Source organism: Botrytis porri (assembly GCF_014898465.1).
Source record: "Botrytis porri strain MUCL 3234 chromosome Unknown BPOR_014, whole genome shotgun sequence".
Taxonomy (NCBI): Eukaryota; Fungi; Ascomycota; class Leotiomycetes; order Helotiales; family Sclerotiniaceae; genus Botrytis; species Botrytis porri.
Window position 1 is genome coordinate 448078 of NW_024066088.1, and position 25335 is coordinate 473412.

General features: G+C 44.3%; 8 protein-coding genes across 8 annotated transcripts; 6 read left to right on the top strand and 2 right to left on the bottom strand.

Moving 5' to 3' along the window:
• Window positions 1-878: 878 nt before the first annotated feature.
• On the top strand, window positions 879-6994 carry EAF01_009503 (uncharacterized protein). The gene is made up of 6 exons (XM_038917759.1): window positions 879-1827; window positions 1953-2014; window positions 2549-2857; window positions 3205-4582; window positions 4665-5322; window positions 5383-6994. The coding sequence occupies exons 4-6, from the start codon at window positions 3214-3216 to the stop codon at window positions 5981-5983; spliced, it is 2628 nt and encodes an 875-aa protein (XP_038766568.1). The 5' UTR covers window positions 879-1827; window positions 1953-2014; window positions 2549-2857; window positions 3205-3213; the 3' UTR covers window positions 5984-6994.
• Window positions 6995-7776: 782 nt separating this feature from the next.
• Window positions 7777-9035, top strand: EAF01_009504 (uncharacterized protein; the record flags this gene model as incomplete). The annotated part of the gene is made up of 4 exons (XM_038917760.1): window positions 7777-7807; window positions 8016-8325; window positions 8389-8535; window positions 8588-9035. 4 exons carry the CDS (start codon window positions 7777-7779, stop codon window positions 9033-9035), a joined length of 936 nt encoding a protein of 311 aa, XP_038766569.1.
• A 1581-nt stretch (window positions 9036-10616) lies between these two features.
• On the top strand, window positions 10617-11456 carry EAF01_009505 (uncharacterized protein; the record flags this gene model as incomplete). The annotated part of the gene is made up of 3 exons (XM_038917761.1): window positions 10617-10703; window positions 10852-11008; window positions 11089-11456. The coding sequence occupies 3 exons, from the start codon at window positions 10617-10619 to the stop codon at window positions 11454-11456; spliced, it is 612 nt and encodes a 203-aa protein (XP_038766570.1).
• Window positions 11457-12482: 1026 nt separating this feature from the next.
• On the top strand, window positions 12483-16285 carry EAF01_009506 (uncharacterized protein; the record flags this gene model as incomplete). The annotated part of the gene is made up of 3 exons (XM_038917762.1): window positions 12483-13065; window positions 13118-15313; window positions 15363-16285. The coding sequence occupies 3 exons, from the start codon at window positions 12483-12485 to the stop codon at window positions 16283-16285; spliced, it is 3702 nt and encodes a 1233-aa protein (XP_038766571.1).
• Window positions 16286-16879: 594 nt separating this feature from the next.
• Window positions 16880-17711, bottom strand: EAF01_009507 (uncharacterized protein; the record flags this gene model as incomplete). The annotated part of the gene is made up of 3 exons (XM_038917763.1): window positions 16880-17333; window positions 17437-17540; window positions 17673-17711. 3 exons carry the CDS (start codon window positions 17709-17711, stop codon window positions 16880-16882), a joined length of 597 nt encoding a protein of 198 aa, XP_038766572.1.
• Window positions 17712-17942: 231 nt separating this feature from the next.
• EAF01_009508 (uncharacterized protein) lies at window positions 17943-20078 on the top strand (the record flags this gene model as incomplete). Its single annotated transcript, XM_038917764.1, has 1 exon — window positions 17943-20078. The coding sequence occupies one exon, from the start codon at window positions 17943-17945 to the stop codon at window positions 20076-20078; it is 2136 nt and encodes a 711-aa protein (XP_038766573.1).
• Window positions 20079-21687: 1609 nt separating this feature from the next.
• EAF01_009509 (uncharacterized protein) lies at window positions 21688-24038 on the top strand (the record flags this gene model as incomplete). The annotated part of the gene is made up of 2 exons (XM_038917765.1): window positions 21688-21736; window positions 21787-24038. The coding sequence occupies 2 exons, from the start codon at window positions 21688-21690 to the stop codon at window positions 24036-24038; spliced, it is 2301 nt and encodes a 766-aa protein (XP_038766574.1).
• A 331-nt stretch (window positions 24039-24369) lies between these two features.
• Window positions 24370-25137, bottom strand: EAF01_009510 (uncharacterized protein; the record flags this gene model as incomplete). Its single annotated transcript, XM_038917766.1, has 2 exons — window positions 24370-24740; window positions 24834-25137. 2 exons carry the CDS (start codon window positions 25135-25137, stop codon window positions 24370-24372), a joined length of 675 nt encoding a protein of 224 aa, XP_038766575.1.
• Window positions 25138-25335: the final 198 nt, after the last annotated feature.

Sequence of the window (25335 nt, forward strand, 5' to 3'; positions counted from 1 at the left end):
TTACCCTTTTCTCTCTCTCTATCTCTCTCAGTGCGTAGTACAGTCCTGATCTCTTCCTCTCTGTCCTTCTTCTTGCCCAGGTTCTCATTGACAAGAACTGGTTGCTTTTTCCTCTTCCTCTACAGATCCCGTGTTCTGAATCATTCTCCATTGCCACTCTAGCTAATTATCTCTTTCCTTTTCCCCTTCCCCTCTTCCCCCCTTCCCCCCTTCCACATCTTCACCTCGCCCAATTCCTCTTACCATTCTCCTACTTTACGCGTTCATGAATCTTCTAGCAGTGTCTCTCTCTCTCTCTCTCTTTCTCTCTCTCTCTCCTCCCTTTCTACCACCCACCACCACACCACCTTTACCTCACATCATCTACCAGCACCAGCACCTTTAATAACATCTCAATTTAGCAGTACCACCTCAATTAACTAGCACCTCCACATTCACATCCACATCCAACTCTACCCCATTATTCACACAGTCCTATTCATCCATCCATACCCGTCGACGCATGTCCGTGAACTTTTGTGGTGGCCCTCCACTTTTCATGCAGAGCTAATTGCCCCTCCCTTGTCTTCATATGTGGCTCCTTTTCCATCCTCTTACCAATTAGATCTTTCCCTTCATTAAACTTAGAAGCGTAGTAGTTAGAACCCTTTTTTACTTTCCTGGCTCTCCACGCCCCCCCTCGGATATCGAACATCGGACCCTTGTGTCAATTGTAACGCTAAGGAGACCATCAGTTCGCATCTTGATCCATTCGTCGGTCATTCAGCCTTTCCTTAGGAGATCCTTACAATTATATTACATTTACAAATACCCCCTTCTTTAAAGCTTCATATCTTGTTGTTCCATCGAGATACCTCTATCCATATACCCACCTATCAATACATACATACATACATACATACATACAATACATACAACATACATACAGACATACACTCACACACATACACACTTGTTTATATTCTACCCCAAATATAATTAAATTAATTGTCCTCCATCATCCACATCATCAACTTCTTCTACCTGTTCAAGAAAAAAAAAAAAAGGATCGGTGGGAATATATCTTCAACGGAGAATTCCATTTCAATCTCTATTGAATTTCGTCATCTTCCCCAAAAGAAGAGAAAAGAGAAAGAGAAAAAGACCAATCATCTTGCTCTCTATTGTCGCACATTGAAAACGTACAAGCATTTTGTTTTAAACTATTTTTTTTTGGCGATACCACTGTTCTTGTTCTTTGAAGAGTGTCTCTCGCGTGTCCACCATAAGGTAGCTTTCCCCGCATCAAGGTTGCGCCTCGCTCATCTTCGATCCCTCGAGACTATTTACAAGCCTACTTTGCCGCAGCAGAACTTCAAAACTTTCTGAGAACCTCCCACCTTCTTTTAAAGACAACCTCCACTCCTCAACTTTCCCCGAAATTACGATATCGTACTTAATAAATTTATCTTGACAACTAATACTTTCGCACCGTCAAGATATATATTCATTCCACTCTTCCCTCTAGAGATTCATCGGTCAATCTCGAAAACTCCAAGAGAGAGAGAGGGAGAGAGAGAGAGTGAGCTTTGGCCTTTCGTGCCTTTATCCTTCCCACGACAATGGGCTACGCATAGTCCGGGCGACACAAAGCCTTTACGAATTCGAAATTCCGAACGCATATGCGCAGAAGCTTTGACATTCGATCTTCGGTTTGTTACAACAACTGCTAGTTCAAGCGAGTATTGAGAAATAGACGGTATTTGAGTTTGGGTTTCATAAATTGAGAAAGAGAGCGTGGCATTAGAAGAGTTTCATCATTTCATGCGACAGCCGCGATTAAAGCAGGTAGGTGAGCTTCTGCCATACCAAATCCTTCCATCTCAAATCCCTAACCTTGACGGGGATTTCTGGTGGAGAGTTATACCTGTTGCGACCTGCGAGATTTGGAGCTGACATGGGCAATCCACTAGATAAACAAATAATAATTGTATTTTGAAAGTTGGGTTCTTTGGTTGGATTTACCTCACATCCGGTGAGTTTATACTTTTTCTATATTGGAACAGAGGTATCCGACCGGGTTCTTCTCGCATCCGAATGGTCAGATCAAAGTGTGGATTCGACGACAACAATTGTTCGGGATTGGCGCAATCAAATATCCACGTCTAGGAACGTTGTTTCCTGTGGTATACGATATTCTAAATTCGAAGAGGCACTTGTCTCGTATATCAAAACCATATTGCGACGTCTGGAAGAACATTCTTGAGGTTGGATTCATGACATTACCCATATAAATCTCTCGGCCAAATGAGGAACCTACCTAGGCAGAACTTGCTGATTCACTTGCCGGCTATCGACGCAACCGAGCTTGGAAAGTCGCTATACGGCAGAGAACAGATGAACTTCTGCCTCGTGGTTTCTCGATCCCTCGTCATATTATGCTACCTGATCTCGACACGTTTTTCGATTCTGTCGATTGCCACGGACCCGAACAATTCTATAATCAATTCTCTTTACTTTTTCTTTCTCCATGCTGTTTTAATTGTTTACTGACAAAGATATCACACAGTATTAGTTATTTGTTTCTTGTGCATCAGTATCGAAAGTCGGTCCGCATCTCCTTCTTGCGGGGCACACCAGAATTCACTCACGTTCCTCTTTAAACTTGAGCCTCTTTCAGCCCTTACCTACACCTAGACATTCACGCCCTGTTTTCTAGCAGACTGGTTTCCTGTTCTTGGCCAATTCTACAAATTCGCTTACTGTCGACTTAACCCCCTTTTGCCAAGCAGACTCTATCAAGTAGTCTGGTAGTTTTCAAAAACTACTTCAATTAAAAACCCAACTATAATTCTGGACGAGACTCTTTATTGGTTTGGTAAGTTCTTATCATTATATTTTGCTCTCATCCTTCGATCTGTTCGATAGTCTTTCACTTTGGTTACGATCTGTTGCGCATTATTCAATTCTAGATTGACTGCATGAGAAGGTGCTGAGATTCTTTCCAGTGGCTTTCTTTGTGTTGTATTAACCCCTCTTTTTGAACATGATTCACTTGCTCACTCTCCTGTCTACTTGAGCATACGGTATCCAATGTTAAACATTCAAGGACAGCCTCTGCAAGTTGCACTCGTATAAGTCTTACACAACATATAATTCTTCACTTTGATCTCGATTTAGAGCAGCCTTCTTCTTTTCCCTCTACAGAGAACTAATATTCTCTAGTTAGTCACCATGAGTTCAAGCAATAATAAGATTGGAGCCGGTGTCAAGGCCAACCAATCTAATCCTTCATCCATGGCATCAAGTAATCCTTCTCTCCTACTTGGTAAATTCAATGAACGACGCTCAACACCGGATTCGGAGGCTTTGGCAAGCTCCGATGATGAACCTGACAGACATGACATTCAACAGCCAGTCAATCCACCCCAAAAGCCCCCTGCACGACGGGCCTCATGGTTGAACGACACAAGTCAAGCTGGAACCCAGCCAAGAAAGGGCTCGTTCGCAAGTAACAGCATGTCTCCAACAGCTTCATATCCTAGTACACCCTCGACTGAGTCCAACGTCTGGGGTTCTCATGCCCAAGCAGCAGCAGGTCGTGGACATACAAGCACGAGCTCATTCCCATGGGGCAGTGCTATTTGGAACAGCGAGTCGCGTAAAGAGCCACCCTCAAGATTGACTGAAGTATTACCATCTCCAACTTCTATGCATCCACCAGGCTCAGCTGGCAATGGATACTTTCCTAGTGAAATGATGAGTCAACGAGACCACTCAGCAAATCAACCCATTCCATTCGCAATCCCTCTCCATCCCACTCCTAAGACATACCGATCCCAATCGTACTCCGTCGGTCAGCTCGACCCAGATACAAATGCTGGCCCACCGCCAGCAGCTGTTGCAGCGGCTTCCAGTCGGGGACATAGGATTGGACATTCCGGATTGCAACATCGACCATCCCGGCCAAGTATGTTGAGCGAAATGACCGAGGGCGGTCTTGGAAAAGTTAAGGAAGTCGAGGATGATGATGATGAGAGTACTAACAGCTCTTCCCATGGTGTTCAAATTCAATCTCAAGAAGCCAAGACTATAGAATTACTAGCTAAAGAAAATGCAATGTTACGACAACAGCAACAATATCAGAACCTGCGCCTCCGACCACGATCTTCAACTTCCAATCCTTTCGGCCTTGGCAATGGTTATGGCTTGCAGGAAGAACCTCTACCAGAAGAGTCAGATTATGCAATTGACGAACTTGATGAGCTCAACGATTTACAAGATCCGTCCAAAGCGATGCTAGGCCGAAGAATGAGCGAGTATGGTATTGCTGGCGCCCAAAGAGCCTCGCCGTACACTCTTGAAAACAGAAAGCTAGAGAATGTGAAGAAGGCTTATTGGCAGAGCTCACTCGGATTCGGCGGATTGTCCGATATTCCTCAGAGCAGGCGCCACTCTTTCGCCGATATACCTGCCCGACAAGGTTCTGTCAGCTCGGCGGTTGGTGAGTCGTTGTCACAACTCGATGCATCTATCCACGAGAGCCTGTCGTCAAATGCGGCTCGGTATAATGAAAATAATGGCTACTCTACTAATGACCATGGTAAGCAATTTTCGTAAATACCCAAAGTGTCTTTGAGCTGCAGGCAGGCATGAATTGATATTCTTATACTAACTGAATGCAGCAGCTTCATACTTTGGAAATCTCACCCAACCAGGCCCTTCTCCATTCAGTCCTTCTGCATACCCTTACGGAAATGTCAATCAATACTCTACTGGCCGCCCTTCATCACCTCATCGAAGCATGTATGGAGTTCCACAGCCTCGACACAATCAACTACTATATATTGTGTTGTTCAAATGTTCGCGCGCAGATGTATTTTATGTTCAAGAGGGCACTGGTCTCTCTGTCAAGCCTGGAGATCTTGTGATTGTTGAAGCTGATCGAGGAACCGATCTAGGCACCGTTGCTAAGGATAACGTGGACTGGGCTACTGCCAAGGAACTCAAAGAGCATTATGCCGAAGAGCACTACAAGTGGCTCATGATGTACTCTCAGGGTGCTGTAGGTAATACTGATGGAACTGGTGCTGGTTTAATGGCTGCTGCCAATGGTATGCAAGGAAGTGCTGTAGGTGGCATGGGACCACCAAGTCAGCACGGCATGCAGGAACCTAACCCAGGAGAGATCAAGCCCAAGATCATCAAGCGCCTTGCTCAGAATCATGAAATTCAAGCTTTGCGTGATAAGGAAGGAAATGAAGCAAAGGCTAAGCGTGTTTGCACGCAGAAGGTGAAAGAGCATGGTCTGCATATGGAGATTCTAGATGCCGAATTTCAAATGTAAGTCAACTAATGATCACATCAGCTATCCCCATGACATAAGCTTACATTCAAATTTAGGGATTGGAAGAAGCTTACGTTTTATTACTTCGCTGATGCCTATATCAACTTCAATTCCCTCGTCACGGACTTGTTCAAAGTATACAAGACAAGAATTTGGATGTCTGCGATTAATCCTGCTTCTTTCGCAAGTCCCGCACTTGGCTTGCAAGCACCAAGCGGTATCGGACCTGGAGCTGTAGGTGTAAATAGAACTACACAAAGTGAGCGTCGACCACAACAAGCCGAGCAACCACAAACATACAACACAACGCAAGCAGGCCGAGGTTATCAAGGTGTCTTTGCACAGCCATTTCAGCCCGCTATGGACAGAAGTTCTGCAGCTGCTCCTGGCTTTCAGCCTCAAGGTTATACTTATGGATATTCTCCATTTGGTTCTACCAGAAATGTCGGTGCTACGAGCGCTTATGGTACTTCGATGATTGACCCATATTCTGGATTCGCAAATACAGCGGACTATCAAGCACCTGGACGATTCCCCTCTCCTCATGGCACTACCCCAACTCATGATGGTAGCGAATACGGTCGACAAACTGGACTCGTTGGTCAAAATGATGGTTGGATCGGAGCTTTCCAGGGCTTGTCCATGGGAACTCGTTAAAATCCATGTTTTGATTGTAACATACGCACGTTGTCGACCTTCTCCTCTGCTCAATCAGACGCAAGTCCATAACAATCATAACCCTAGCCTCTGGTTTTGATATCCTCTTTCATTTCCAGATGGTGAGTCATCATTGGCACACTCCTACAGAACTGGAGACTAGATACATTTTTCTGTTGTAATTATACCACAGATGCCATTCCTCATCGGCCCTGTTTCCTAATTCTCTACATGTTCTAGATGAACATACTATCTACACATTCATTTATTTCGTTTTCACATTGCGTTGCACCAGGCGGCACATTGTTTTTATGGGTTGGGAGATACTAAATACTATGAAGACATACTGGAATAACGTCTTCTGAAATACTACAATTTTATTGCAATTTGATCATAGAGGTTAATTGAGAAGGTTTCATTCGGAATGGGGATTCTTCTGGATTTACTACATAATCGGAGACAGGTATCGGATTCGTACACAACACACTGGACATACTTTTCTACTTTTTCAATTCGTCGATACCATTTTTGTTCCACAGTTAGTCAGGAGGACTATATCTTTGCGTCTTTGGGACCCTGACGCCTTACCACGACTTAACGAGTACAAAAACAACAATTTTCAAGAACTCCATTGATAGATAGATCTTTCAAAATACGGCGGTGTCAAGTGGGGAAAAAAGAGATTGGGTAAATTTGCAAAGGATAATGGATGGATGCATGTCTTTCTTTTTTATTTCTTTGTGGTTTTCGATTTTTTTTCTGGCCTGATTTGTTACCTTGTTGTGTCGTTTTTTGTTCTTCTACGATTCAAGGAGGCGGAGGCGGAGAATCGAATCGTCGATGGAATGGAATGGAAACTTTTTGATGCATGTTTACAAGCATTAGGGTTATGGATAAGGGAATCGGTAGCAAGAATGGACTTCATACATTGGGTTGTCTATTTTGAATCGTGATAATCAAGATGTGATGTGATACGATATGTATACTTGTGATGACCACACAGTACAGATGAGCAGGTTGAGCCAAAACACATAAGCAGCGATAATCCATATGACACATTTCTCAAACTTACAGCCTCTCTCCCTCATAAACCTAAATACGCATTTCTTCCCGTCGACAAACACGCCAAATCGAAAGAATCGAGCAAACCGGCACCTCGTGGTGTAGCGGTTAGGAGTGTCACACCGGGTCCTAAAAAAACCCCCCCCAAAGTGGGGGGTTTCTCCTTCCGCCCCTAAAAGGGGCGGGTAAGGTTTTGCTGGTTTGATTGTAGGATGGAGATTTTTTGGTTTTTATATATATATATACATTAATTTTGAATCAGGAAATAAAAGAGTTTTTTCTCGAGAGCTCCTCCCTTTTTGTGGGTTCTTGTGTTAATTTGAGAAGGGAAGGAAGTAAGAGAGTGAAGTGAAAGTGTCGCGACTTGCGAGCAGGGAGGAGGCGGGGAGGAAGTGGATGAGGGATGGATGGATGGATGGGACCCACTTTGTTACTCTTTCACTTTCACTTTCATCTTTGACTTTGATCTTAAATCCAAAATTCATCTCGAAATTTTATGTTTACTTTTATGCTTGGGAATGTTTGATTGATGTTTAGGTACTAGGTACTTGGTTGAAATTTGAATACCCAGTACATACTCAATATCGATCGTCTCTTGTCTGGGTTTAAGTCTCGTTTCGTTTCGTTTCGTTTCATTGTCTTGATTGTTGATTGAGTCTCTTGGGATTCGGATTCGGATTCGGGGTTGTTTCTACGACGTTGACCCGCCTTCATAGGAATATATCATCACGATGGTGCGCAAATCAAAACGAAAGTCTGAAGGTGAGTTGGTTGTTGATTTTTTGTGTGTATGGGGTGTTTTGTTTTGGGTCTGCTGTTTCTAGGGTTATTGGGGATTGGGGATTGAATGGGAAGTGTTCTAACTTGATGTTTTGTGTGTTTGGGATTTTCAGTTTTGTTGCTCTCATTAGGGATTAGGATTGAGGATTGAATGTGGAGTTTCCTAACTTGATGTTTTGTGTGTGTGAAGGAGATTTGCCGAATTCGAGGGTCAAGGCTAGAAAGAGTGGCGAGGATCGAGAGGAGGATTTTAGTGGTGTTGTGGATTGGGTTGATAGGAAGGGAGTGAAGAGAGATGGTAGGGAGAAGAAAGATTCTAGTGGTGTTGCGGATCAACTTGATAAGAAGAGTTTGAAGAAAGATGGTAAAGAGAAAAAGAAGGAGAAGAAAAAGGAAAGAATGTCGGAGCCTGCGAGGATTGGTGAAAGGGAAGTGGGAGAGAAGGGAGAAGATGAGGATGAAGATGATGGGGAGGAGGATTCGGGACAAGAGGCTAGCAAGTATGTGCAGTGTTTAGGATGTTTATTGTGTGCAGAGTGTGTACTGACTCATTTTTGATAAAGTGAGTTTCTGGAACTCGATAATCTGGAGAGAAAGAAAAAGAAGAGTGCTGAGAGAGCGAAAGCGCAGTTTATGGAGAAGTTTATTGGAGCTGTGGAGAGAGATGTGAAGGACTTCAAGAAATCGGCGGCAGGGTTTGAGAGAGAGGCGTGAGCATAACTGTCCTGGCTAAGAAGTTGAGATGCACACTGACTCTTCTAGTTCGGTTGAAAATAAGGATTTTCTGGAAGGTTTTCATGCTGCTTATTCTCTGTCGGCACCATTCAAAACTGTCTCTTATGATTTCTCTTTGAATCATAAAAGAGGTCGAATCATGATTACACGGGCGTTGGAGCTAAGTTCGCAATTTGACAACCTGGCAAAGAAAGATATTGCAAAGGAGTTGGCAGGATTGTTTGGTAACAAATGGAGCAAAGAGGATGAAGAGATTGCTAAGATGCTTGAACTGGGAAAAATGGTTGGGCTGAATAAGTTCGAGTGTATTGTGAATGCTTCGAAGCCGGAGATCTTGGAGACAGATGCACTTGAAGTTTCGAAGAAATTCTTTCCGGATATTGCAGAGGAAAGTAATTCTGGCTGGGGCAAGGAGGCGAAGAAACAGGAGAGGGCTCATAAGAAATTGCTTAAGTCTTTTGAGAGCAGGAGTTGAGTGGTGGTGAGAGGGGGCAGGGAATGGAATGAGATGAGATGGGAGTTTTGGAATTTGCTTGGGACCTTTTCTGACTTCGCTATCGTGGCTGTTGCGATATGTAGCAGTATTATAGTATGCATACTATCCTTTCTTCTATTGTCTTTGGGATGTCATCATATAGTAGCTATAAAATGAATGCTATACGTACTATCTAACGAATTCGGCTAAGTATCACATGGATGTGAGTGAAGAGATTGCAGCTGAATACTTGGCTGATGCGAGGAGTACTGCGTTAGGTCTGGCGATATCCTGGGGGCAATGAAGAAGCGTAAGTGAAATTTGTTCGAGGGATATGGGGCTCAGGTGGAGAATATGAGGAGGTGCATTGGGTTGCAAAATGAGATGAGAATTGAGAAAGAGGGGCGATGACTTACAGGAGTCGGGGGAATGAGTAGAGCATTTAGTTGTTAGTTATATGATGTGTCAGGTGTGCTGGGTGGGTTTAGATGATTTAAATGATGGTTATTGTTTGCTAGTTTTTGTTGATGGGTGATGTGGTTAATGATGTTGATACTGAGGCTGATAGCCACCACAGAGTATACGGTAGTGTCGTTAATCTGATTTATTTGTAGCGAGGTGAGGGAGGGGGGGGGGGGGAAGTGAAGGCATTGAGGGTTGAGATTCTTGTATGGGGATGGGGAGATGGGGGAGGAGGGGATGAGAGCGGGATGTATAGAGGGGAGGGAGAGAATTGGAATTGCGAAGAGATGGAGGGGAATCTAGCGAGGTATATGAGCTCTGTTATCTACTTCAGTGTTGTGAGATTGTGGAGAGGGGAATTCTAGAAGTTCGGCTTTGAGTCCTCTTTGAGTATTTGGGTGGATAGGTAGGGAGGGAGGGAGGTAGATGTGTTTGCGGAAATGGTCATCTGTGTTTGATGGGTACTGTCTAGGTAGGTAGTTGTGTTGATTCGAGGAGTCTCTTTACGGACGGTACACCAATTTATTCATACAGAATTGGCTATACATTGAAAACCTGAGTATTTCAAAGTATGGCATACGGATAAAATCGGTAAATCTGAATGCCTTCAATGTATGATATGTGGTCAATTAGACGCTTCCAAATGTGTCTACAAAATTTTCGATAAGGAGTACAAGATAATGATTATTTAACTTGATGTTGAATTCCAAATTGAGTGTATTTTTGGTATCATGGTTTACTGGACGTTGGAGTGGAGCCGGCTGTTGGATAATGTGGAGAAATTTGGGATATGGTGCCTCAGGCTTGCACGAAAATTTACCCGAGCACGCTAAAAAATCGCACATTGATTTTCACAAAATTGATTCTCCAGAACTTTTTCCTTTTAGACAACACGACAATCGACGCCGCCGACAACTCCCAAAATCAATCAAGGTCAGTAAATCGAGTTCGTTCGAATACAGATTTTCATATAAAACATCTGCGACGAGGAATTTGTTTCTAGAATTGCAGATGTTCATCGGAATTGGGTTTCTTCAATTTTTCTCCGCAGCTCGACCACAAATTCGATTTTGATGGTTTCTACATCGAACTTTGCTAACGTTAATTCTCCCCAAACAGATGGGTGCTCTTAAATATCTCGAGGAAATTCAGAAGAAGAAGCAATCTGATGTGCTTCGATTCCTTCTCCGTGTCCGATGCTGGGAGGTAAGATAAAAACGACCCCAAGAGACGATCTCGATCGACTTCAATTATTCGAAAATTTGGTCTTTGGACAAGCAAATTGGAATATTGTGGACATCTTTGATGTCTCTGCTATACACTCGTTGAACTTAGCTGAGAGTGCATAATATAGCTCCGACAATTGAACGTCGTTCACCGTGCTTCTCGTCCATCCCGCCCAGACAAGGCCCGCCGTCTCGGTTACAAGGCCAAGCAAGGATACGTTATCTACCGTGTCCGTGTTCGTCGTGGTGGCCGCAAGCGCCCAGTTCCAAAGGGTGCCACCTACGGTACGTTCTATCCCACTTTCGACAGAGGGAAAGGTTCTTCAGCAAATATTACATTTACTAACCCAAATTTCGCATGATAGGTAAACCAACCAACCAGGGAGTCAACCAACTCAAGTACCAAAGATCCCTCAAGTCCACCGCTGAGGAGCGTGTCGGTCGTCGTTGCGCCAACTTGAGAGTTTTGAACTCCTACTGGATCAACCAAGACTCCACCTACAAGTACTTCGAAGTCATCCTCGTTGACCCTCAACACAAGGCCATCCGCCGCGATCCCCGTATCAACTGGATCGTCAACCCAGTCCACAAGCACAGAGAATCTCGTGGATTGACCGCCACCGGAAAGAAGTCCCGTGGTCTCGGAAAAGGTCACGGTTTCAACAAGACCACCGCTGGCCGCAGAAAGACCTGGAAGAAGCACAACACCCTCAAGTTGCAAAGATACAGATAAATGTAATCAGGGGCTGGTTAGGTGTTGTTGCTTGCTTGGGCAATGGGATGAATGGATTATTTTATGGCCTCATGGCGCACTGGTAGTTAATGCAAAAATGCATAGCTTTCCCATCATACCCAAAACTTTTATGAATTTACGAATCTTCTACTATGTGAAAGGATCATGGATATTTTGGATATTTGTTCTGTGACCAATGAAAATGTGAATACATGGGATGAATTTAAATACAATTTCACTCTTTTGGGAAGCCAAGAAATGATTGTGTTTTTTCCCTACACATTCTTCTCTTCCCCATATATATTTCATAACAAATTTTAAAATCCCATCACGAACATGTAATGTAACACAAACACACCTCCAAATCCTAACTTATTTTTTCGATAAACTCCGAGGTCGTTTCAACATGTCTCGTATTCATTCTTCCTCCATTTCTTCTTGTCAACCAGGGAAGGTTTTCTCATTTCTTGGCAAAGGAATAACACATCCGTTTTCAAGCCATTCCAATCATGCATAAACTACCACTTCACTACCTTGACACTACTAGCACTACCACTACTAGGTCGTACATCAAATCCAGGGAGCCAGGCATTTCTTGTGGGGAAACCTACCTAAGCCCACATCCATCCCAACATGTACTGAGATAAACCTGCAAGATTAACAATATAAATTTATACGATAACGGTAAATAACCAATCCATGTTTGTTGTGAGAGAGAATCCCCCTTTGGAGATTTAGAACGAAGGTCTAAATCTAATGCAACATTCACTACTCGTAATCTTAGATGTTAATTTCATGAGAGTACTTTTAGGAAAGAGCCCGAGACCACTTGCCCCTAAAGTTCAAGAACGAACGGACGGACTCTCGATTACGAAAACAAAGATAACTTGGGTATACTACACGAGAAGGGAACTGAGCTACTGCCCTCGCACAACATTCACAATTGATTTCGCAAAGTACTTTTGGAGGACCCGATGGTCAAACTAGAACGCCTGCACTTCGCAGACAGTGTTTGAAAACAATAAAATGGCACCTTGGTCTAGCCGCCTACTTGCTTCCTCAAGCGCACGGATCGATTCTGGCTCGAGCATTGCTACCGTTGGACCAGCACCTGATTCGCCGACGAAAATAAGAGGGAGGGCAAAGATTACGGAGGCAGATATCTTGGATAATGCTTATGGTATTCCGACATTGACCACGGCCGGTCGGCCAGGTCCCTCGGGTTCGAATTCCTCAAATACCCCCAAACCGACTTCGAGCCACGGGAGATCTATGAGCCATCCTTTCCCGTCGCTGTTTAATAGCAAGAAGGTGACCACGCCAACACCACCTGGAATTGGATTTTTTGACGAAGATGATATATCACCGGTACATAATACAGGGGCTAGGTCTTCGAGGGTGCCAGACAAGGATTTTTTGACGGGAAAGTGTATGACTTGCAATTCGAGCGTGAGTTGGCCGAAAGAACTTCATACGTTTCGGTGCAAAGTTTGCATGACAGTAAATGATCTTCAGCCATACACTCCAGCTCAGAATGATGGACTCAGGGTGGCAGGAGGTGGTAAAACTACGACTTACTCTGGGTTGAGTAAACCCCAACTCTCTAGAGGTATGCTATGAGTGGGATGATCTATTATAGATCTCATATCTGACCTTTATAGTGGCGCCATTATCTGTTGAGAAAACTCGAAGAATTGCAGAACGATGTATAACTACCTATCTGATCAATCGACTAAAGCATGACGAAGCCGATGCCTCTAATACACTGTCAAGCCCGCCAAGGTCACCTACATTCGAAACGACGGAATCCCCACAAGAATATCAGTATCCCAGACATTTCAATCAACCTGGTTCACAAGCACTTCCCATTAGACCTCCTCCTCCTGGACGCGGAAACAGTTCTGGAGACCGCCCAAGTATAGACGCCCAAAGACGGCCAGGTTCACGTTCAATGCCCTACTCAACTTCATCCCCTGGCAGTTTTCTTGGCGCCCATATGGAAAAACGTGATCGAATGGGCTCTGGTACTTACTCCAAACAATTGGCTAGTCAACCGCCAAGTAGAAGTCCTCCACATCCGCCGGGAAGATTTGACGAACCTTTGCGTGGAAGACAAGATAATGTCACCAGAAACCTCTTTAGACCCTTGGAAGAATATATTATAGCATCATTTAGCCAGTTCGATTGTATCAATACTTCGTTTAGTACTATGCGACAACATCCCAACCCTAGGGCAGGAAGTCAGAGTGGTCTAAAGAATTTCATGGCCACTATTCCAGACGAAAATGATCCGCAGTCAGAGACTCCTTTGGAAGAACTTGATCCCCGAATGTTGATGTTGGGAGATATTGCAGAGAATGGTTCTTGGTGGACTGGAAATCAGAAAGAAAGCCCTGAAAAATCTCGCGGCCAACGACCCGTTGAAACGATACGCACGAATCCTCATTGCGATCTTACTACAGTTAAATCGCCTCGTATTGACTGGCCCGATCTCAATGAATGGTATCATGTCGTATCGAACCCGGGAAGAATTTGGCACCGCAAACTGGATGAATTGATATCACGTAGATCCAGCCCGGTCATTCAAGCGCCTACTGATGGTGAGCTTGCCGAAATCGAGGATACAATCACAGAGGCTCAGTTGCATCTTCAGAGAACCTTATTGAAGGCTACAGAAAGTCTATTGAAACGTCCAGGACGTCCTCTCCAGGAACCTGATAATCTTCGATTTCTCTTGATCATTCTAGCCAATCCTCTTCTGTACCCTGGAAATGGTACCACTCCAAGAAATTCAGGGCTGAGAGCGCCTCCGAATGACCAGAGACCGGAAGCTAGTGATCTCAATGTGACTAAAACTAGAGGCCAACCTTCGTCTTCTTCTAAACAATTGCCCAATGCTACAAAAGGAGCGTCAGGCCAACACTCGGGAATCATCAAACGTATTGTGGGACTGCTTTCTAATACTCCAAATGAATGCCATCATCATATAGTTTCGTGGTTCGCTAGATATCCAGAGGGCCATTTCCAGCGTACCACAGAGTTGGTCGGCAGCTTTGTCACTTATAGACTTACCAGACAGCATGGGAAACCTCGCGAGGCTGATCGACCTGACCATACATCTAGCTTAATCCCTCAGATGAGTTCTAGAGAATCTCACAATAATGCTGCAGCTTTTCACGCGGCTCTTCAAGCTGGGCAGAGTACTAATAAGAAAAAGGAGACGAAACAGAAAGCTGTTGTATATAGTGATGATTGGCAGATCAGGGCGGCTGCTAGGGTGATGGCACTTCTTTTCTCAGCCAATAATAGTGGGTTGCATAGAAAAGGCAAGTTACTCAGTAGCGTTCAATCGCCAGCCGAGCATCTGTCAAAAAATACGGAGTCTAGTATTGGAACTCCGATTAGGGCTCTGGCCGCACATGGCCAGATGTTACCGACAAGCCACTTTTACAATACATTGCTCGATTATTCCGATCTTGTTGCTGATTTTGAGGCGTGGGAAAGCAAGCGTAGCAAGTTTGCTTTTTGCCAATATCCTTTCTTTCTTAGCATTTGGGCAAAAATCCAAATCATGGAGCATGATGCTCGTCGTCAAATGGAAGTGAAGGCGAGAGAGGCGTTCTTTAATAGCATCATGACACGTAAAGTTGTTAGTCAGAATCTTCTCTTGCAAGTCAGACGAGAGTGCTTGGTGGAGGATAGCTTGAAAGGAGTTAGTGAGGTAGTCGGCACTGGTGGTGAGGAGATCAAAAAGAGTTTGAAGATAGAATTCAAGGGCGAAGAGGGTATTGATGCTGGTGGCTTGAGAAAAGAATGGTTCCTTCTTCTTGTGAGGGAAGTATTTAATCCTGATCATGGTATGTCTCTCCTTCGATGTGATTCAGATTGTAGACTGACAATAAGTAGGCATGTTCTCATACGATGAGGACTCTCATTTTTGTTACTTCAATCCTAATAGCTTTGAAACAACTGATCAATACTTTCTTGTTGGGGCTGTACTTGGTTTGGCTATCTATAATTCAACTATTCTCGATGTGGCGCTGCCTCCTTTCGCTTTCCGAAAATTACTCGCCGCTGCCCCAGCTGCAGCGCCCGGTGCAACATCACATGCGAAGCCTTCTATGACATATTCTCTCGAAGACTTGGCCGAATTCAGACCTGCTCTGGCTCATGGGCTGAGACAACTCCTTGAGTTTGATGGAGACGTCGAGGAAACTTTTTGTCGCGATTTCGTAGCAGACGTTGATCGCTATGGACAAGCAATCCAAGTACCTCTCTGCCCTGACGGCGACAAGAAACCTGTGACGAACTCCAATCGAAGAGAGTTTGTGGATCTTTACGTGCGATATCTTTTAGACAGTGCCGTAGCTCGACAATTCGAACCCTTCAAACGTGGGTTCTTTACCGTTTGTGGAGGAAACGCATTATCACTTTTCCGACCCGAAGAAATTGAACTCCTCATTAGAGGCTCCGACGAGCCTCTAGACATAAGTTCTCTCCGCGCCGTCTCAGTGTGTGAAAAATGGGGGCCAAAAGATGCAGCAGAGCGCGAACCAGTCATTCAATGGTTTTGGGAATCCTTTCAGAAAGCGGATCCAAAGGATCAGAGAAAACTTTTGAGCTTTATTACAGGCAGTTCTTGTATTCCGGCAATGGGTGCAGCTAGTTTGGTTATCAAATTGAATTGTTTGGGGGATGACAGTGAGAGATTCCCGGTGGCAAGGACGTGCTTTAATGCGTTGAGTTTGTGGAGGTATGCGACGAGGGAAAAGCTGGAGGGGAAACTTTGGAGAGCAGTCCATGAGAGTGAAGGATTTGGATTGAAGTAGTGAGGGATGTTGGAGTGAGTGGTTTGTGTAGGTGGGGAATTGATCAGAATAGAAAGAGAAGGAAAGCATTTTAGATAGAGTACCAGTGATGCTAATGTTTGGTGAAGATGGGCGTCTTTATTTTGTATTCAATGGAGCCCCAAGGATTTTGGTGTCGGCATTGGCGTTGGTAACTCGATTGTCGTTCAGGAACTGGACATTGAGTACGTATTTGCATGAGTCTTGGAATTGGACTGAACTTGGACCGCGGCAAAGATTGCATACCTTTCACGTGAGAAGCAGAGTCACCCGTCAAAATTAGATGAGACGAGATAATATCTCTTCCTTTATGATCATTCATATATCACTTCTCTCGTCCCTCATCCGCGTGATTATTACTGTAACCATATTTTCCCATATACAGTGATGTATCAAATACCTTAACATGCTCGTTTCTAAACATTTTGATTTTCATTTTTCCCATCATGTGAGTGTTCCTCCTCAACGCCTGGTATATATACAACATATTCTACACCCATGCCCATTTGTTCTCGTATTTCTCCTATTTTTCTCTACACCCCGTAACTATATTTCGCCGTTGTCTCGCCCTCTTCTCTAATTATCGGCAGAAGCAGCAGCCACCTCACCTCTCGCCTGGTCCAAAATCGCCTTCTCGGCCCGAATCTTTTCATTAACAGCCGCACTCAACAGCGAATCCTGTTGACTCTTCAATTTCATTGCTGCTAAATCCTTCAACATTTGTTTCTCGGCTGCGGTGGGTAGAACTTTCTTGGCCTTCGTTAGTTCCATCAGATCAAAGAGGATGGCGTTGTCGTCGCGGTGCTTGCATTCGATGGTTTTGGTGTACGCTGTGGGAGCACCGGGGGAAGAAGGTGTAGCGGGGTTGGAAGCGGTGCTGTTTATGGGGGGTGGAGAGGAGGCGTGAGAGGCGTCGGTGAAGTGGATGGTGAGGGTTGCGGGGAGGGAGGTGTCGTGGTTACGGTTGACGGTCATAGGAACGGCGGGGTTGTGGTATTTGAGGCGGGGAAGGCACTTGCGCCAGAATTTCCTGGGGAGGATGAGAGTTAGCTTTTGGGGTTGATATCTAGGGGAGGGGGGTGAGGAATTGGGAAGAAAGATGGGATGTAGATGGAGGGGGAGGGGATGTGTACCTTGGTCCAAGATGTCCGTTCAGTCCAAAAGCAAAATCCATATGTATCCTGGTAACTTCTGGTGGGAGAATTGCTGCGCCGGGTCCTAATCTTATGCCGAGTAACTGCGCGGAAGCAGGAAAGTCAATTTCGAATCTTCACATAATGAATACCATTTATGGGGGAATCTTTACCTTCTATAATGCGAATTCTGTTAGCATTTGCGACCATTGCGAGAGAGATATATGATTACTTACAGAGTTAAGCCTGGCCATCCGTTTTAGTAAGTTAACCATCTTGAATATGTGAAGTTTCAATATAATAAATGAAATACACTGTATGAGATCGTGGGGTGAGGTTCGGAGGAAGCTTGACTTGTGAATATATTTCTGAGGTTTTGAGACTAGGATTTTGACCCCCTGTCGATAAAAAGTTCCGACCTCCGACCAAATTTATTTTTTGGTGGGATGAATGTCCAGCGAATTCGCGATCATTTTTAAACACAACGCGCCCGTTCGATAATTGATATGCCACTCTCTAACTATGGAAGACTTGCCCTGAGATTCTCAAAGCAGGCCGAATGCGCGGTCGCTGAGATACCCATCTTTCTTTGCCCGTTACTTGCGCGAAATCGGCAATCCCCAAAGCTGGTACATAATCAACCGCGAAAGAGTGTTAGGATACAGCGAAGATATATCCAATCGCAAGCTCAAGCTCAGGACCGAGATGCACCGGAATCTTCTTCTATTGCTTCAGCGCAAGCTGTAGCGAGATTACCTTCACAATGCGCTGGATGCGGTGCCTTATCACAGACGACAGTCGAAGATGAAGCGGGCTATTATTCGTTGACGAGGAGATCAGTTAAGGAGTTTCTGGGGACTTCACACTCGGCGAAAAATACAAAAGCCACGGCAGAAGATGAGATAGTCAAAAAGGCTCTGGAAAATGTCGATAGTACGATTCTCGAGACTTTGGGAATGGAAAACCCTTCGTCTGCGACTACATCCATAGAACAGCCAGTTTGCGATCGATGTCACAATCTCAAAAATCACCAAACAGGTGTTTCTATATATCATCCTTCTATACGAGCACTTCAGCAAACGATTGATGAATCTCCATACAAATACAATCATATATATCATGTTATAGACGCCGCCGACTTCCCTATGTCTTTCATACCCGCCCTAAACAAGACGTTGAACCTGACTCCCCAGCGGTCCCACAATCGTCGTTCGAGAACAGGAAAATTCTACGGTGATAGGAAGATGGAAATTGATTTTGTGATCACCCGGTCGGACCTTCTAGCTCCAACTAAAACGCTGGTTGATGGGATGATGCCGTATTTAACGAGTGTATTGAGGGATGCGTTAGGGAGAGCGGGAAAAGGAGTTCGCCTGGGGAATGTTAGATGTGTTAGTGCGGAAAGGGGATGGTGGACGAAAAACTTGAAGGAGGATGTTTTTGAAAGGGGAGGGGGAAATTGGATGGTTGGAAAGGTCAATGTGGGAAAGAGTCGGCTTTTCCATGAGATCTTTCCAAAGGGGAGGGGTGGGAATGAGGTATTTGTTGGAGAACCTCTTCCAGTGTATGCAGTAGAAGATAGAAGAGAGACGAAAGAAACCACTATCGGAGGACTTCCATCGATAGGTGCAAATATTGGTAACGATATTACCCCTGAGGCTACTTTGCCAATGGGTACCTTCAAAGCGATGGGAGTAGAATCAGAAAAGGTGGATAAGGCTTTGTCAGAGAATGAACTGCCTGATGATGAATCGAATGACACAATGTCACTTCTCCCCCCGGCACAACAGGAAACGGCGTATCCATCAATGCCACTCGTGTCATCCCTTCCTGGAACTACCGCATCACCCATTCGAGTTCCGTTTGGCAATGGAAAGGGAGAACTCATCGATCTTCCCGGAATATCACGAGGTGAACTTGAGCTTCATGTTCAACCGGAATATCGAAATTCGTTGGTAATGAAATCTCGGATAAAGCCAGAACAAAAAGTGATGAAACCCGGCCAGTCATTAGTACTAGGCGGTGGTCTTATCAGGATTACACCCACAGATCCAGACATCATTATGATGGCTTATGCTTTCACTTCAATAAAACCTGATGCGCATCTAACGTCTACAGAGAAGGCAATCCTTATGCAAAGTAAAGGTAGAGAGCCATTTATTGATAACATTACAATTGCCGGAAGTGAAGAGAAGATCGCTTCGGCTGGTATTTTCCCTCTAAAATGGGATGTTACGAAGGCGCGTTTGAAGTCAAGCTCCACTGTATTGACTGACAAAAGCAAAGTGGATGAACTCCCGTTTCAAATTCTTTCTACAGATATTTTGATCGAGGGGTGTGGATGGGTTGAGTTGGTGGCCCAGGTTAGCAAAAGACGTCTCGTGAAGAGAAATGCAGCCGAAAGTAATACTGTAAATGATACCGCCTGGGGATGGGGAGATGAGGAGGAAGCAGCGGACGAAAAAGCATGGCCATCGGTAGAAGTTTTTACTCCGGAGGGCAAATTCATCGCTGCTAGAAGACCTATGAATGCATGGATACTTAATGCTAAGCCGCAGACGAAAACTAAAGCTAGACCCAGGCGTAGCATGAAAGGGTTTGAGAAGTCGAGGAAGGCTAGAGCGAGGGCAGCAGGTGCTTAGGGGATTTGGGATGAGCATGGTAGGCGTCAATGTTAAAATACCCCTCACAACATAGTCAATGGAAAATTAATCACTGTATGTGCTTTCTCAATTTGGGTGTTCGATGGTCTGAAGTAGAAAAATCGATGCGAGTTTTTGTCTCTGAGAGTAACTGTGTATCTCGATAGGATCTTGTAATGCATAAGAGTGCTCGTTATTTCCGCAAATTTGAACATGTTAAATAGACTCAAGCAGAGAAAGGTCTTTTCACGGATTTGAATCCAGAGTTTCATTCTCCATGAAATTGTATAAAAGATATACGAGGAAAGAGTATCTCACCAGATGCATCTTACCTTAGGGTCTCTTTCCCCTCTCGCATGCAGATCCTGACCCCCGCTCTTGCCTCGCCCAGAGTATTGTGTCAACTATCTTTATGAGAGAAGGAAACAACGATGTGTATCCATTTGTTTAAATATCCATCTTTTCCTCTCTTCCTCTTTTTTCTTCTTCTCCTCTACATCATATAAAATATATCATATATTAACAGCGCATAACTTACATACATCTAATAATCTCTTTGAATCTATATCTCAGCGATTCCTTACTCACCCGCCGGCCTCGTCTCGTTCCAATGATCGTGTCTGGCTTGTTACTAGCTTTCCTATTGGTATCTATCTGTCTCTTTGACTACCTTATTCTTGAGCCCCTCCTCTCCTGTCGCACAGTATTCAAATACATTCGGACGCATCCAGTCGTCTAGATAATTCTCGTCAAACAAGACTCCCGATCAGCTACGACCATGGCTCTCACCCACGATGAGTCTGACAACGAGAGCGTCTCTTCGCCAAATTCTCCTGAGCTTCCTGCTGCTGGATCTGAAAGCTCCCCAGCTTTATTGGAAGACATGGAGGCATATGATTTTTATGCTCGTCATACCTGTAGGGGTAGAAGTTAGTATCTGTTTCGCTGTCCAATTGGCTTTAGAGGCGTAGTTGCTAATCAGTATTTTTAGAAATCACATCGTGGCCTCCACTTTCACGTAGAGTAGTCAGGAATCATAAAGTGGGAAAGGGATGTCCCGCAGGTTGTAAATTTTCTGCGAAAGGTTGCCCACTCGCATCGGAACTCTCTGATGAGGCTAAGGAAAGGAAAAGGAACTGTGAGGCTTGTTCATGGGGATCCAAAAAGCAGAAGTGATCAGGTCTAGAATGGTGTGGTGGAAGAAAGGATTGTGGTTCCTTCAAAGAAACTAGAGCCCCAAGGACATTTTGTCAGACATAAAGGATTTGTTTGAAGATGGGCAATAAACCTAGCCAACATTCACTCAAGAGAGCATTTGTAACAAGCGAAATAATTTATTATTCACAGCTTTAAACATAGTCTATGACTGTGATTCTTTTGTGTGAACTTGAACTCAAACAATCATATTTACGTGTACCGGAAAATTTATCGATCTGGTCGCAGTATTTAAACCATCCTCTCTTTGTCAACACAATCCCTACACTTTACAAATATTCACACAAATCACTTTACAAAGCACATTTCAAATCTCTTTCAAAATCTCAAGTTTTCTTGAGCTTATCCATACAAATCATACAAATTTCTCTCTTCTTCTAGAAACTTGGTAGTCATGGAGAAAAACAATTCTACCACAGATCAGAACTCCTTTTCGACGCTCGGTAAGCAATTAACCTTGTCTCCCAAACCTTTTTAGTAACTTTTTTGACAGATCCAGTCGAAGGAGAGACTCTCAACACAACATGGCTCAATCATATATTTATCGAAGAGCTATTTTCCAATACAGACTATCCAGAATTCAAATTCAATGTTGATAAAGCACTGGAGCGCGGTCTTATCTCTTCACTAAGCGTTGCGAGCCACATCACTACCATTTTCGGTCAGCAGGAAGAATATCAACTTGGAAGAGTGCTGGAATACCAGACGGTAACTTCTTCAACAGCTTTGAGATGGTTGTTGATTGCATATGGATCGCATCCAACACGGAAATTCTTCGTGGATAGCTGTATGGATGTTGTGAAGGAGGTTGATGGACTGATGAAGACAGAACCGGGACGAAGTGTCTACATGCAAAGCGACGAACTTTGTGCTCAACAGATCGCAGCACAGGAGTGGCTGGGAAAAGTAAAGAAATGTGCGGGGGTTTTGAACTATTGGTTGCGAGTCGTCGAAGAGCAACTTAGATTCGATCAGCGCTGGGGCATGGCCAAGAAGTGGGTTTTGCATGGAGATGGATGGGGACACCTGGAACAGATTTGGAGAACTGGGGCTATGGAGAATTTGACGATGAATCTTCGGAAGGTGCAGTCGAGTGTCGTGATGAAGTTGATGGAGGCAGGTCAGAATCCGGACTATAGTCTACAATATGTCAATTTGCTGCGAGATGCAGGTATCGCATATGGCGGAGAACCAGAACGATTGGTATTCTGGCCTCAGACGGGCAAACTAGAATGGGTTTATCCAACGCAGGAGCCCAAAATATCGGAGGTGACGGCAGAGAAAATTCGAATGAGTACAGATCTTTTCTTAAATGGCATTTCGCAACAACGCCAAGTCGCCGCTGTTCAAGAAACTGCTCCTCGCGTAGTGTCGAGCAGCCTTCCGGTTGAACAAAATACGCTTGATCAGCATCCTACTCCTCGAATACTTATAAACGGCATTCCTGATCATCAGGATGTTACTTCTCAAGAACTCTCTGATAGCTGTACCACTACAGGCCCAGAAGCTTCTCCTCAAACAGGAATTGGACCTCCTCTTATAGAACAAGACAAGGCACAACAAGTACTTCCAGATTTACCTTCTAATGATCCGACAAATGAAAATATCGCACCTCGAATCAAGACAAACATGTTTGCTACCGACTGGGAAGATACCACTTCAGTACAACCAGGCAAATCTACAACATGGTACTGGGGCCGAGAACCACGTCCAACTGGGCATGGTAGTGTTCCTCAAGAACTGGAAGATTCCAGATTCTGGTATTCTGCAAGAAAGTCTTCCGACACACCGAATGCCATTGAAGCTAGCGTCGCAGCACCTCTTCCGTCTCTTCCGCAAGCTAAGGTCGAAGAAAACGAGTCGGCTTCTTGGGTTGGAGGGCTTGGCCGGGATAGCAACACATTTACAGGCCTCAAGATTGATACTATCATGGAAGAAGACTTAGAAGACACCAATTCTGGTTATATTACGAGCAAGAATCGACCATATACTCATATTGATTTGGTTGATTTAGGACAGAGATTGGCAATTTTGGATGCTGCAGAACTGGGAGCAGTGGAAGAAAGCATACAACAACAAAATCGAAGCTTAGCTCAACAAACACTATTGGATTTACCAAGAAGAGACACACAGCTTAGGGAAGAGCTCCAATATTCTGCGAAGATAAAGAAGACACTACTAGATAAGCTAGATAGTGATGCACCAACAGGTTCGAAGATGGATGCGGTGGGAATATTTCTCGATGCGATAGAAGAGGAGACTGAGAAGATGCAAGGATGGAGAGAGGATCTGCGAGAAGCGGAGGCGGACATTGATCGTGGTTATGATGGGGATTGGGAGGAGGAATCGCAAAGTGAAAAATTGCATAATGATGAGCAGGCAATTTTGAGAACAAGTACGGAATACTCATCATCATCGGAAGGAAAGAAGCATACGCAGATGACCGAAGAATCCTCAACTATATTTCTTGGAGAGGGAGAAAGTATTGAGAACGAAAAGCAAGAGGATGAGGCAAGTGTGCATGGGGAGAAAGAGGGGACAGATGCAGGCGAAGTGATGGAACTCGCGATAGCTCAGACTGTCGGTCGATTATCATTGGGAGATTGGAATGATGGCAGCGTGGCTGGCTCAGACACTCGTGGCTATGATGGTGTCGGTCCAATTTCGTCGGTCGAGGAGAAAACTACCAAGGCAGGCTATACGGCAGAAGAACATGACATTCTCTCGCCATCCACTGGTAACTGATCGAGAGCAAGGGCGAAGATAGAGAATCAAATTTGAGGGTTTCGAGTGTGCAGAGCATCGCACGTCAGTACGTACTGTAAACAATATGAAGCTGCGGGACTTTAGCAAAATAAGCTGTTGAAAGCACCCAAATTTCTCCATGCATGTATTCTACACAAAGGTTGAATTAAAATTGAATGTTTTCTTTATTCCTAGCCCTATCCATACTCACAAACGCCATTGTAATGTCCAAGCACGTTAAGACATGCTCTTAATATGATACAGCCGAAAAGTGTATCTGTAGCCAACCCATATGCAGAAAGTTTTTTGTTTTTCTTCAAAACCACTCTTTTTAGACTCTAACATTCCTGGCCTCCTTCTCCACAACCTTGACCAAATCCTTGTAGACTTCCTTGAATTCTTCCTCGCCCTCGATCTTCTCGGCCTTCTTTGCGCCCGATCTCGCCTCTGTAACCATTACCACACTCGTAGGTCTCTTGGTGTTACCTGCTGCTCCTAATTCGGCTCTGCTGGTAACGAAGATGTATGGTACGTTATGGTCTTCGCACAAAATTGGAATGTGAGAAATGACATCCATTGGCGAAATGTCTGCAGCAAGGATAACGACACCTGGGAAAACGGTATTGCTGGCACCTTGAGGAGATTTGCGAAGAGCTTTGACGACTTCCTTGACACCACGCTTAAGAGTCTTGTTTTTGGCAGCTACGAACAACAATCAGTATTTTTCATCGCGAAATTGCGTCCACAATGAGGACTACGCAACAATTGAAAAAAGGAAAGAGCGAATTGATGTACCTTTCTTAACACTCTTGAGCACCTTCTTTGCGACCTTTTCATCGGCCAATGGGTTTGCGAACGGAACCAAAGCTCCTACTGGTTTGATCTCGGCAGCTGCACCTTCCTTATCCTCCTCAATCACAATATCCATGACCTCAACATTCTCTGGCTCCTTGGTAACTTCGGCAATGGCAGCAGCGACATTGTCTTCGCTGAGCTTGACCTTCTTGACCTTCTTGGAAGATTTCTTAACACCATCGGTTTCACTTCTCTTCTCCTTCTTCTCCTTCTTGTCGCGCTTCTCGGATTTATCTTTGCCCATTTTGAATATCCTAAACTTTTACTTTGGAAAGAATATTCAATGTACAATACAAAATTGTTGGTGGTGTTAATTGGACAAATTTGTTGTTTTGCGATGAAATCAGAGCTTGAGGGTTCAGAACTTTTTTTACAAAATGTTCGGCGGGTCAATTCGCACTAAACTAGATCGGGAGCTGCTATAAAAACTCTCAAAAACTCT